The sequence below is a fragment of the Kryptolebias marmoratus genome, linkage group LG10 (genome assembly GCF_001649575.2).
Source record: "Kryptolebias marmoratus isolate JLee-2015 linkage group LG10, ASM164957v2, whole genome shotgun sequence".
NCBI classification, from domain to species: domain Eukaryota; kingdom Metazoa; phylum Chordata; class Actinopteri; order Cyprinodontiformes; family Rivulidae; genus Kryptolebias; species Kryptolebias marmoratus.
The window spans coordinates 13,389,796-13,404,230 of record NC_051439.1 but is presented as its reverse complement, the minus strand read 5'-3'; the positions used below and the strand labels follow the sequence as shown (position 1 = coordinate 13,404,230).

Here is a 14,435-nt window from a genome sequence, read left to right as displayed (position 1 = left end):
TGCACTCACAAGACCCTGCCTTTGTGTCAGCATCGCTCACTCTGCCCTTCATCCCCCAGGCTGCGCTGAGTAACCATAGAAACGTGTGATTAGCTTGTGGGAGTAAAACGCAACTGATTTTTCTTTTTAAAAGTGGAGAGTGGAAATCAGGAAGTTGGAATAGCCCACTCCACTCCACTGGACTGTAATTTTTTATCAGGGGGAGTGACAAGTATCTCTTCAATAATGAGTCCTGCATGTTGGAAAATGGAAGCACTGCAGGATCACAAGTGCCTGATTAACACATGTTGAAAAACTTCCTAAAGTCTATTGTCCACTCAGCTGTATTGTGTGACTGTTAATGAATGCAACTGAGTTTATCCTGTTTATTAGTAAAGGAAGCAGGGAGGCAAACATGCACAGACAGGGGAAATACAGTTGTTCTATTCTCTAACAGTATAGGGGCAACCCAATGCAGAGAGGCTCACCACAAAGCAGGACAGGGCTGTGTTTGGTTGGCTGTGCTGTGATTGACAGCAGGAGTCTCACTCAGTGACAAACAGGCTGAATAGATTACAGGGAGCAGAGGGGTCCACTGATTTAGCCCACATAGCAGGAGGATAAAGACACAGAGCAGGCCAGGAGCTGCCTGGGATGAGTGTGCTCATAGCTGTTGTTGTTTAGAAGTCGAGCTTAGACTGATATTCCTCTCTGAGAGCAGGAGTGGGAGGTCTGTGTCTGTGGAGAAGAATATTGGATTCACTATCATGGGAGTCAAGTAAGTTATGTTGTACAGAGTCAACACTGAGCTCACATGGATGTGTGATAGTCTTCTTGTGTGTGTTTGATTCTGCTCACTGAGCTGTTTTCTCTCTCTCTCTCGATTTATCTTTCTTTGTGTGTCACACTCTTTTCTGCTCTGTGGAATGTGCAGTTTTTGTGCTGTTGGACTTGGACTGTCTGCTCCCTCGAGGTGAGGGGCTAATGGTTTTGTTGTCAAGCCACGCCGAGATGGATTCCTCCACCGAGCAGGAGTGTGAGCAGACTGTATAGCGCGTACTGTATAATGCACTGCAGAACTCCTGGCTCTATTTTGAGGAAAGAGCCTCAGTGGGGCTGAAATGTTAATACTGGCTCTACCTCCAGAGACTGGCAAATGAGAATTGATTCATATCAATCTGTTGCATCTGAGCAACACATGCCCAGGGCAGCGAAAGGCTCATCAGATGTATTGAGTGGGTGGGAGGTGGAGTGGTTGAGCTGCATTGTGGTATTTATCTTTGTTTGCTGGTAGATAAAACACCAGCTGGTTTTTTCTTGCCATAATCAGACTGATGAGACTAATGGCTGCCTCCGTGCAGTGGCTGATAGTGGCAGTACCTGCTGAGGCCATGAGAAGGTTGGAGCCTGCAGATAAATCCAGGTGTGAACACATCCAAAACTGAGGTGTTGATGAAGATCCAGCATGTATTTGCGGCCTCTGGGATACATGCCATGAAGCTACTAACCACTACCCCCATGCACCTTCTCATCCACCCGTAAGACAGCAAACGGGTGCTTCACTCTAACTCATAATCCTGCACCTCTCTCAGGTTGAAGACAAAATTGTTTTTAGATATAAAGATAGAGATTCAATCTTTACAGTATTGAACAGTGGAATGGAAAAGATCACGTTCGACCTGAGGGACTCCAATATACTGAAAGCTGCAGAGGAGTGCGTGCTGAATATTTCATGAGAAATTCTGATTTGGATTCTGTGTTCAGATTATGTGAGGAGCCACACAGAATTTGTGCTGATGGACAGCAGCTGAGCATGTTTTTTTCACGACAATGTGTATTATTTTCAGAGAAAACCATTTCAGCTGGAGGTTTCTTTTGTGCCTGCATGATTTGAAAATCTTTTTATATGAATTTAGAATTTCCAGTACACATTAGCATAAACTATAATGGCTTTGATAATAATAATAATACAGTTATTATACACATTTTATGTCTTTCATTTAGAAATATGACAAAAAATTAAATAACAATAAGAAACCATGTTTTTTCTAAAACCTCTGAAAGTTTAAAGAGAGTATTAATGAAGATCTCATTGTACACTGATATTGATTGTCATTTACAAACTAATCAATCTGCTTTTATCAGCTTTTTCTTCAAATTAGGTAGCAACTATGCATTCTGAGTCTGTGTGCTTTGAGATACTTTAACATGAGATGTTCCTGACCCCCTGCAGCACCAGGGTGATGAGGTGAAGCATTTATGAGGGATAACCTTGTACCTTTTCCCTTGTTCCCTCCATATAAATCCCTGAGTCAGGAAGTCTGTCTGGCCCACTCACAAAGCCTACAGGGGGGCACTGGAGGTGGGGATGACGAACAAAGAGCTGAAGTGCTGACTCAAATGTGCACTCACCCTGGGTGCGCGTGTGCTAAGCCCCGCTGTCCACTCCTGACAGATTCCTTTCACACATGGAGAATCGAGTAAATGTTGAGCGTAGACCTCTATCCTGTAGGGATGTCACCTAACACAGGGCTGCTTTTGTCTCTCAGGATGGTAACAATAAAAAAGGCTAAATTGTGTGAGATTAGTTGCATGTGGGCAGAAGAGGTTGTGCCCTCAGCATCAATCCCTTTTCCGTCTCTGTTTGCCTGCCCACGTCGAACATTCTCCATTTAACTGGATAACATTTCTGATAACTGCCCATGGGGCTCCATGATCAGTACATTAGCATTGAGTTATCATGCTAGACTATGAAATTCCTCTTACCCCCATCCTGTTGAATGAATATTATGTCTCACGTCTGTGGAGGCTCAGGGATGCCATCTAAACCTCTTTAGTGCCCCTCAGTGAAAGGTGTCATGCAAATGGAGTCTATTATCTCTGTCATTAGAACCGCAGTCACTTTCACGTTGTGGATGAGACACGGTGTGAGAGTGGAATAAGAAAGGCTGAACTGCAGCAGCTAGTGGCAGATAATATGCACTGTGGAATTTTATGACTTTATTGTCAAAAAGAAGCTCATGATCTCCTGTGAGCTGCCTTAAAGTGTTACAATCCGGTGAAACAAAGGCGGCTCCTAGAGGGGCTCCTCAGGCACCACTGCTCCTCAATGCTCAGCCGTGCCACGGCCTTCCATTCAATCTGAATTACTAATGGCTGCCTAATCACTAGTAGCAAGTTGATTTCCCCCAACGCTTGTGCTGTATTTTTACAAGAAATTCAAACGTGCAAGACCTCATTCAGCTGCATGTCAGTCGGTTGTGCTTGGCTTTTAATAGAAGGATGCTCAGATTACCACAGAGGATTCATGGCCGTCAGGACAGGTGGTTTAGCTATTGTCTCACTGCCCTGAAAAGCCGAACCTTTTAATTGCGAACACATCTCGATTTATTAGTAGAAATGCTTGTGGGAATGGTTCCGACAGGCAACTGTTGGGAGTCAAAACAAGGAATTATAAAACTAATGAGGCCAATGCAACATACTATGTAAGGTTCACAGAGATTATTATCTGCAAATGTACAAAATTAACCTTTAGCCTCACTGTAAACTGATGTAAGTAATGCAAATTGAGCAACAGATACTCGAGAACGATAGGGCATATCATATTTGGACCACAATGTACAACTTGAAAGGGAACTATAAGCTTGTCCAGCTATGTTTGGACACTTAACATTACATTAAATGCTGTAAGGAGAGATTATCTCCTCTGTTTTAGACTGTAGTTTCTCCAAGCATGCTGTTTTGAATGGAAGGGATTACAGTCTATAATCAGTACACGACCCTGTGCACAAGAGCCAGCTGCAATGTGCTCACAAAATCTCTTTATCCACACATATGTAGCCCAGTGAGTGCCTCTAAGCTTGACTTTATGAGTGCCTGATACAGGATAAACTGCTTAATTTGAAAAGGAAGGCTGTAAACACATTTCTCATGCTCCAAGACCCTGATTCTATGTTGTGTATATTGATCTGTCTGACCCAAACAGTTACTATCTTTTATCTAAGTACGCATCCATTCATTCACTTCTCCCACATCCACTATCATGGCCCTGACAGCACAACTTCTTTCACTAGACTTGGAGCCCTTCTAGTTTTTATTGGGTAGCCTGTTGACTAAAATATAGATAAAAGATTAAGAAACACGTGTTAGAAATCCCCTCCCCCTGTCTCTCTCTTGACAGCACACTGATTAATCACCCCCAAATGTTCTTAGCAGCCTGCGGGCCTGTTTGTTGTGATAGCCTCTGTGTGAAGAAGTGCAAATAAATAATCGCTAGGTGTCTTACCCTGGCAGAAAGTGATTAATGAAGCAGAGAAGTGGAGCAGAAGTATGCTGACGTTCACCCCTTTGCTTGTCACTTCTGTTTTCATCACGGCCCTAAATTGTATTATGAATTAAGTTTGAAGGACAATGTATTTGATTGAGGAATTGTCTCACATTAATAGTCTTTTGTATATTTCAGAGACAGGAAACACCATTTAGTGTGTAATGACTTAGGTGAGTGCCACCGGTTCTTTATGGTACCCTGAGCAGAGCGGACGTGGGTGGGATGGCGGGTAAATCAGAGTTCAACACATGTATCAAGGACGTGAAGTTATTCCAGCATCTTTGCAGCCTTGGAGAGGAGCATTCAGCAGAATACCCAGAGCAGTGTCTGAAGAGCAGAGTGAAAATGCAAAGGCAAAGAGATGAAAGCAGCCGTTAATCTTTGTCAGCAGTGCCAGAGGTGAGGAGACTGTTGCCTGTGAAGCTGGGGAAAAAAAAAAAAACATGTCTTCATCATCATCTGTCAACCATCAGCTGAAAAGTAAATTTACTAGCGAGACTTTTACTTCTACAGCCTGAACCAGAATTGACACAACATTTGAGCATTTCCTTAGCTCTACAGTTTTCTGGAAGACCCTTTCAAGTCAGTGAGAGTCATTTGCTAGAGATTTTCCTTCAGTGACCTTTTGACTCTTATTGCAGGTATCTCCAGTTCTTTCCTCCAGGGACTCCTAAATTAGCCTGCTTATCTCATTGACTGACAAATAGTCCTGCAAAGCCAAACCCTTATGCTTTGTTCACCCCCTCATGGCCCAATGTTCAAGCTAGTTAAGACCACATTAGCAAGTTGTGATCCTTAATGCTAGAAGAAACAATAAAGTGAGCTGTGAATAGAATTATACCCACAAATTTCCTTCCTGTGCTTGTCTTAAGCCTTCCTTAAGCCTTCAGCTTGGTAAGAGAGTCTTAATGTCCTTTCAGTGTGGGAATCTGACAAATAAATAGGTGTGAGACTGTTGATAGGTGCAGAGTGTCTAGAGATGAAATACTTACTGCTTGTTCTGTGTGCTTATGAGCCAAAACATTTCTTCATCCATTACAAAAGAGTGGACCTTACTGGTACAGACACAGAGCTTCACTTTTTGGAAGCAATTATCTGTTCATACAGGCACGTTTATCTTGATCTGATGTCCAGAATCACTACAGATCTGCCTAACAAACTGCCCTGATGGTTTACATCCAAATGAGAGTAAACTGAACTAAGATGTTGATTTTTACTTGTTTTCTACAGTCCAGTGCTTAAATTTCTATTTACACTTATATACTGTAACACCATACCAGACTTTCTTGAATATTGATGAGTTTTTTTTTACTTTTTGTCACCAACTGTTCCATTTACTCTTGGCCGGCTGGGAATTCCCATCTTTGGGAATAAAGCAATTCCAAGCTGGCTATGGCACAGCCCCAGAAATCATTTTCTTCCCGTTTCTTTCTCAGGCAGAAAATGATTTACCTCCTCATGGATAGCGCTTCATTGGCACAGAGCCAGGTCCACTGATCGAAGACGGGACTTGGCTGCTCCTGCTTCCTCTCATGCTGTCTTTTTCTGTTTCCTCTGCATTTTCTTCTTAAAGCCTGTTCCACCTACTTCATTTTCAACGCCATTCTTACCTTTGCAGTGTTTTGTCTCCGTTTATCACTCACAGTCCCTTACTTCCTGCGTGTTTCAAGTAACCCTGTTATTCAATCTATTCTCCAGAGGATGCTCTAATGCCTTGTTTTCTTCTTCAGTCTGCAGACTGTTTGACAGTTCTGAGGAGACAGCTGCGACAGAACAGGTTTACAACCTGCTGGAAGAATTAAGAATTTTATTAAGAGGATTTGTCTGTCTCTTTCCGATAGCAGTGCTCTTTGAATCCATATTAGCATTCAGATACGACAATCAGTTGCATAAGGCAACATCAGTCTTTGTTGGAAAGCTTGTCTTATGTGACAACACATTGTATTCACAGATGTTACATGAATGCATTTGGCCTTACCTAATTGGCTGGGGACTGGTGCAGTGAAGATGTGTGAGCAGCCTTGGGCTGTCAGCAGTCAGCACACAAATAATGCACCATTTGATTCTCTGTGTCCAAGGTCAGACACAGTGCAGGAACAAAAGGCTCGCCAAACACCTTGTTGGAACAAAGAGCTTCTCCAGAAGGATTGGTCCAATGTGTCTGGAACGTGCCAGGCAGGATATTGCTCAGCTAACTTGACATCCTATTCATTGGTGTTTCGTTTTGTTGGGGTTCATTTATCTTTTTCTAAAGATTTATAGAAAGTCCATAAATCCTAGCCTAGAGATGTTTGTCCATTTCCTGTGAACAGCTTCTGCATAAACTGACACATGAGTGAAGAGCCTTCAGACTGCAATAGAAATGGCCAAATAGGAGAAATCGGGTTTGCAGTCATTTGAAAGCCTCAGATCTTTGGATTGATAAGGCTAAACCAACTGCCAGATAAACACATTAGTTCTCTCCTACAATTTAATGTATCTTGGCTCACCAAAAGAGAGAAGAAACACATTTTTCAAAACGACTGAAAAGATCCCAGTTTTGGTTGATGCTAATCTGTATCTGAATGATAAGATAACCACAGTGAACAGAGGGAAATGTCTGTTCCTGTATCTACAGGTGGGAGCAGTTTTGGCTGCTTCTTTAATGTCAAATTGCCCATTTTTGCTTCAATTAACATTTTTTCAACCACATTCCAAGATTAATCTCACTGTTTGTGGCATTGTAGCCACAGGCAGTTGTTCTGAACATTTTAGGATAAGGGAGAGGATGTGAGAAAAACTAAATGAGTGTTTATACCAGAGGTCCCTTGATTGCAGGGATGGGCTCATTGCCAAACTGAACGTCTGAGCCACACAAGAGAACAACATCAGCTTTGTCATGCACTCAACAACCAACTAATATTGTCAACCCCAAATCAGCCTTTATTTTTTTGTTATTTATTTTATAAAGACCAGAGGGGTTTTATTTACATTGGTACTGGTATTCTCGTATGTTGTAGAAAATCGTTGGTAAATTCTACTTTTCAAATTTCTTTGAGCTCTTTTGTTTAATGCACATATTTATAGATAAATGCCCATATATCTATGAGATGCAGACACCCACAGAGAAAAGTCTTCTCTGACCCACTGATGACCAGCTACTATGTCTGAGAATGCATTTATGATTTCAAAGGATTTCTCACACTTAATGTTCAACATCCTAGCCTTGCTTTCAAATCCTGCCTGGATGGGCTTTCATCTTGCCAGGGCTAGCTGGTAGAGAATGACATCATCTCCTCTTGTCTGTGCACCCATATGAATGTGTTTGTGTTCACTGGCTGATGTCATGGTTCCCTTAATTACCCCTGAAGCTTAGTGAAGGTTGGGTCAGGCTGGGGTGTGATGAGGATCATGGCCAATGAGAGCAGCACGGAGATGCAGATTTGCTTTAATCCAACTCAAATTTGGTTAAGGATAAAACCATGCAGCACGTCTGAACATTAGTCTTGTGTGTTTGCTTTTACCTGAAGTCTTTGTTTCTCTTACAGCAAGCGGATTTATGGTGTTCCTCTACACCTTAGGGGCAGAGAGCTGTTTGATCGTGTCAAAGGCAGCACATCAACACGATAGTGTGCACTGATTTTAGCTCCAGGGAGGTTTTGTAATGATTATCTTTTCACTCCAAAACATAGTATCCCACCTGATAGACCAACACATTCAGCACAGTCAATCACAACCATCTGCTGATATGACATTTTGAGTTTAACAAGCAACTTGATGCACCAATATCTAAACAAAAGAAACCAGAGTTCAGAATAAATTGTCAGTCTCTTTAAAACAAGTGATCATGGCTCATTGTGCTTTACCACATGGTGTATCTCCATTCACAAACAGCTATGCTGGGCTGCTAATCAGCAACAGTGAGAGACTGTGGAGATTGTGGGGCGGGGGCAAGTGCAGCAGTGTGATATCATACCCAGTGATCTGATCCCCGCATGAATGGCCAAAGCTGCCTTATCTTGTCTGTGGAAAAAGGAAAAAAAAAAAAAAAGAGAAGAGAATCACAGAGAGAAAATGTCAAGAGAAGCAAATGCATCCAGCATGGTAATTAGCCACAGAAAGGAGCCTACCTAAAGAGCTGTATAGCTGGCCTGGAAAACAGAGACAAATTTGCACAAACAAGCCAACGGGCATGCCAGCAATTGATTCTCTGGGGCTGAGGAATTTCTCCAGCCAATTTGACAGAGCTTGGATAAAAAAATGCTGGAGTGATTATTGACAGCAAGCCAATGTAAAGCTTTGAAGGCAGCAGGCAAACACAGTCCCTACTCTTTTTTTATTTTGCAGTCATTGACCTCCTCTTCTATTCTGCAACGCTTTCTCCTTATGTGAGGATGAAATCTAGGTGTCCTTCCTTAAACAAAGGCACCAGAAGACCTTTTCTTTCAAAAAGGGTGCTTAATTTACATTTGTCTTGCTCTGGTTCATTTGTAAATATTGCAATCGTTATCTGTCCCTGAGGTCTGTTCATAAGAGGACAGTGATTGAACTGAAGGACTATCAGAACAGTTCGAACTGTGACTGTTCCCTTTTTTGTGCCATTTTGATATATAACATGTGAAAGCACATTGAGGGTATCAACAATGGGGATGAGACTAATGAGGTTGCACTGTCAGAGTGACCAATGTATTCTACTGCCAATCAAAAGGTAAATTGTGGTGTTGAAGCATGTAGCAAACATTGCACTTTTAATCAAAACCACCTCAAGTGAATTAATTTGGACATGCTGTAGAACTGCAGAGGTAAGCGTGTTGTGGTGAGGAAACAGTAAAGGTTATGTGATGTATCAAACTGCTTCATTACAAAACACTGCTCTTCAAATTTGTATGGAGTGCTGGGTTTTTTTTTCCTCCAAATTTGATCCAGCGGAGTTCACATTAGGGGCACTGTGTCAGAAGGAGAGTCAGAGAGAGCTTTGTGCTGAATGTACTTTCATCTGGCGAGTCTCACACCCACTCTGTTTGCCGATGTGTTGTAGTGGGCTCTCTGCAGCCAACGCGGCAGCCTTTCAAACAACACTGGCTAGTCGGGGGGCTGAGAGGGCTTACTGGTAAATTGGCAGCCCAGGGAATACAGGGTACTCTCACCCCAGCGCTCACCCACTTGCATGCTTTCATTCCCCTTTTTACCCTTGACCACTGACCGACTGCACTTCCTCTTATTGGCCAGCTTAAATCTGCCTTTCTGAGATGTCATCTGTTCATTGTCTGCTTTCTCCTTTCCCTTTTCTTCCACCTCACATTCTTTTTTTTTTTTTTACTCTCTCCGAGCGTGCCCATTGAGCCCGAGCATCATTCGTTCAAGCAATCCATCTTTTTTAAGTATATCCTCCCTTATCTCTGCGACTCTACTTTTGATTAATAACATACTCATTCTTCTGGCTAATTACATCCTTCAATAATGACAAAAAAAGAACACTCAAATAAAAAAGCACACATGCACTTGGGCTCATGTATGCACTGTAGGCATACTAACCCAATCTGTTTGAAGTGTGGGACCCCAAAAAAAGAAGAAGGGGGCTCCTATGTGCATTAAGTATTCATGTGACGTGTTTTGAGGTGCATACATGTGGGTGTTTGTGCAGGGGATTGTATGAACCTATGTGTGTGTGTGTGTGCGCGGGTGCAGAGAGAAAAAGAGTACTGGCAAATTGCGCCGCAAGCAGCCAGCAATCGAGCGCTGACACCTCGTCTGGCAGTCGGAGGAAAAAAGGGGCTGGGCTGAGGGGAAAAAAAAAGGAGAGGGAGAGGAGGGAGGAGGTATGTGTGAGTGTGTGTGTGACAGTGTGCGTGTGTGTGTGAGAGAGAAAGAGAGAGAGAGAGGGAAGGAAGGAAAGAGAGACACGGCAGGACAGCTGCCAGAATTTCTCTGATAGCAGGGGAAGGACCAAGAGGCGGAACAGAAGTAGTTCTTATTTTTTTAGAAACCCAAGGAAAGCTTCCATTCCAGCCAGGAGTGCCGAATCGCTCCCACTCCTTCTGCCTGTGAGCAGCACAGAAAGACCATGGAAAGACCATTGGGATGTACAGCCACTCACAGCTCAGTGGATTAACTACATGACAAAAAACCATGCAGCTTGTGGTATGAACGAAGAATTGGATGAAGAGAAGGAGTGGAAAACCGATCTGTTTTCAAGCCTCTGAACTGATGCAGAACTTTTCCTGGTGAAGACACATGGAATGACTTAGACATGCTTTTTGGAAGGGGTACCTCTTCTCATCCTGACTTCCCCATCCTTGCTTTCTTTTAAAAAAGAAAACTCTCTGGATTACCGGCACCCCTCTGGTGTGCACCTATTTTACTTTTCCTGCGGGGTGCTCATCCTGTCTGCCCACTTCCTCCCTGCCCCACCTGGCGCTTGTTCCATTTAGTTACTATGATGCCCACGCCTCCTCCTCCTCGTCCTCCCTCTGCCCCCCCAGCTTCTTACAAACGTCTGTGAAATCAAGTGGAACCTCAATGATTGCGATCAGAGCAAAAAGGACCCCTGTGCCCTGACTAGTGAGCAACCCCCTCCTCGCTCTGTTCTCGGCGACTGTGCCGGCGTATCAAATGTGCAAATAATGGAGAACAGTGACAACTCCGAAATGGAATGCAAAGTTGAACTGTATCATTCATCTGTTTGTTGACTATGAGCATAAACTAGATGATGGATTGGAAAGAGCTGTAAGTACATCATTGTAGGCAGCATGGTCTCATTGGTGCATGTTAAAACAAACATATGCTTCAGAGAGCACATGCAGTTTGTATATATTTTGCACAAACTCGAGTGATATTAGACTTTGGTTTGCACATTCTGTTTTGAGCAATCAAACCAAATTGTGTTGGAAAACAGCTTCATTTGCATGGAGATTGAGAGTGAACAGGTGGACAAGCTGTTGTGGGTGAAAAGAAATCCGAGCCTCCTCTCAACGCCTTTTCTCCGATCATACTTTGGTGAGGCATGGAGAGAGGCAGATAGAGGAGGAAGGGAGGGGCAGGGAGGGAAAAAGGCAAGCAATTAATTTTCCTGTGAATATGTGGATGTGAAATAAACCAACCCAGCCATTCTTTATTTTTTGCTTTTCATTCAAGTGCACACCTGTGCACCGAAACATAATTCTGCAACATGAATTAAACTTCAAGGTTACAGGCTCAGCTTTGGGATGGAAACACTCCTCAGTGGTCAAGACAGTTACAAATCAATTTAGTGCTTGTTTCTCTTGTGCAGTGTCTCAGGGTAACTCAAGACACTTGATTCGTGTCTTTGCTGGAAGAGAGAATCAGAATGAGGTGAGACAGTTTGGCTTGAATGAACGTGCTGCAGATATGAATATACAAGCTCTCTTTGCAAGCGCACATGCATGCTGCCACACACAGCCACGTGGACTCCAGCATAGTGTCTCCTTTCTTGTTCCTTGTCTCACATCCATCTATTGCATCTCATTTTTTCTAGTCACACGATCTGTCTCGCATGCTATCTCACATATAGGCAGCTCCCTGGGGAGGGACTTCTCCTGTAGCCTTCTTGGATGCAATAATTATTCCATCAGCCAGCAGTGTGTTCCATGATTGTGCTCTTAGGCTGTCACTGTAGGGGGTGTGCGGTGAAGAGGGGAGTACTGGAAAAGGGGGTTAGGCTGTGAAGGACTCCAGGGAGAGAAGAAGGGGAGTGTGGTTGGGTTTTTGGCAGCAGCCCACCCAGTTCTTCACATTCGAGTTCAGAGTAGGATAAATGAGCTAAGGTTGGATTTTGAGGAAGCACACCTACACATGGATATGTTTCATTTTACTCTCCCTTTTCTCATTTTGAGGTGCTTTTTATGTTCTCTACATTCCTTATTTTGCACATTTATCAGTCTTTGACTTCATTTCTTTTTATTCTGTGAGCTACTTGTTTTCTCACGTTAACAATCACTTCATTGCCCTTCTTGGCTTTCTTTGAAATCTCACTGCTTGAGTGAAAACCTTAAGAGTACATTTGGGGGCATTACTTTTCCTGACGACCTTGAATTGTGGGTTGAGGTATGTTAGCTGATCCAGGGCAATGTCATACCTGGAAACACTCTTAAGTCTGGCCAGATTCCCTGCAGAACCTGGAAGAGACATCAGTGTTGTCCTTTGACTTTCAGGACAGAAAGAAGTGCAAATTCCTGGCTCAGTTAGCCTTGGGGTCACAGTTTCAACTACTTAGTGACTGTAAGAAAATAGAGACCTGAATGATAGTAGAATTTAATTAGAGGAGTATTAAATTACAGGATTCTGTAAAAAGTAGAGGTTCTGGTTGGTGCCAACACAGCAGATATACCATGTGCTCAGTATTAAAGTTGTACTTTGTTATATTATATTATTATATCTAATAGTGGTAGCCAGCTTGCATATCATGATCAAATCTTCCATCATACAATACATGCTCCATCATAACTGCTCCGCTTCCTACAGTCATTTGCAGGTTTGAGACCTCTGACTGATAATCATTTGTCTTATGGTGTTATAGTTTAAACCACCTTTTCAAGCCAAAGTTGGAGGCTGCAGCTTTATTCTTCTTGTTCTAAAAGTAGTTTTAGAGTGGAGAATGAATAGGAATGGTGGCATAGCATTAGTCCTTCATTGACTTTGTTTACTTTGGCAAGCTTGAACCAAACTATTTACCTTTAAGCTGTACAGTTAAGGTACAATATAAGCTCTTGGCATGATACCTCACTGAAAGAATGATTTCCATGTGTATGAACTTCCTGGCATGGTGGTTTTCAAAGTATATCTTCACCTCTGAAGTTTTTTTTTTCTTTTAGGGCAGCTCAGAAGCTGAACCTCTCCTCAAAGCGGAAGAAACATCAGCCCTCACCGCTCCACCCGCAGGAACCCTCCATCTACCCAACCAATTTCAGTGGTATCCTGCAGGTCTCGCCACCTCCTGCACCACCATGCCTGCTCCGAGCTGTGTCCAAAGTGAAAGAGAACCCAGGGATGGGAAAGGTGAGAGCAGACATGAGTCAATGTATGCACACAGACACACAAGTCATATACACACTGCATGCCTGATATACATAGGCTGTAATTCCCTGCCTCCATCACAAAGACCCCGTTTGTTTGAAGGGGTGAAATGCAGAGTGGCGACAGACTGGTCCACAGGCAGCATGCCGTCTGGTCCAGTCCATGCAGATGTAGCCAGATAAGCCTGCTGGAATGTCATGAATTCACTCAGTTTGTGAGACAAGCATTCCTCTCTCAACACTGAAAGCGAGTAAAAGCTGTAATTCACAAATCTGTGGTCTTGTTAACAGCAGGATTTCTGAATCCATTCTTGGTGCGGTGCGCAGTGATGAAAGTCAGGCTGGCAGCTATAGGACAGTCATTAAACAAAGCTGTATAAACACATCGCTCTTCCTTTGTGGTTTATTGGGTATTGTTTGTCTGAGCTGACGTCCTGTATTTACAAAGCAGAAGTCCCCGAACAAGATTAGATCCCACCTGGATAGGAAATGCTCGCTTCTGTTGCCAGGTATCCAGACGGTTGAAGTTTTGCCACACATTGTAAATCTCCTTTTGACATGTGGACTTCATAAAAACCTTATGTTATTAACAAACATCTTCAAGCCCATGCATGATAGGTACTGTATATCAGGGCTGCTAAAGAGGCTGTACAGAGTTTATGATATTTTATGATGCTTTAAATGTATCAGCTTAGCTTTACTGTTTACTGGTGAGCAAACGCATTAGTTTGTCCCTGTTTTAAAGGGGATGGAAACACTACTGAAATAACATTTTCATTAATCCCCAGAATTTTGGATACATCTGTTTTATATCAGTCCACCCTGAGACCCAAGTCTTGCTTCCATCAGGCTTATTTAGGTCACTTCCAATTCCCTACTTTTCACCTAGAGATGTTTTTTTCTTTTACAGGTTTAGACTGTTGAGTGAATAGAGTAACGCCAAGCCACACTAATGGATTTCAAGAGGGATCCTGGGACAGAAAAAATACATTAAAAAAAATCATCTCTGGTGTCGACTCTTTGCCAACATAAATAAAGCTGAGATGTCAGCGTTTCTGTCTGAGAGGCAAACACTCAGTTTAAATGTCAAAGCAAATGTAATTTACTCAACATATGCA

At 42.8% G+C, this 14,435-nt stretch overlaps 1 protein-coding gene across 3 annotated transcripts in view; it reads left to right on the top strand.

Moving 5' to 3' along the window:
- The window catches only part of kif26ab (kinesin family member 26Ab), a 65,122-nt gene that overhangs the window by 36,497 nt on the left and 14,190 nt on the right, over positions 1-14,435 (top strand). Inside the window, exons 1-2 of one of the 3 annotated variants that reach the window (XM_025005376.2) lie at positions 624-757; positions 13,117-13,300. In XM_025005376.2, coding sequence (XP_024861144.1) covers positions 747-757; positions 13,117-13,300 — 195 coding nt within the window. In that variant the 5' untranslated portion in view covers positions 624-746. Of the gene's footprint in view, positions 1-623; positions 758-10,203; positions 11,012-13,116; positions 13,301-14,435 lie in introns of those variants that run through there. The other 2 variants (XM_017416022.3, XM_017416014.3) reach the window with 2 other exon arrangements.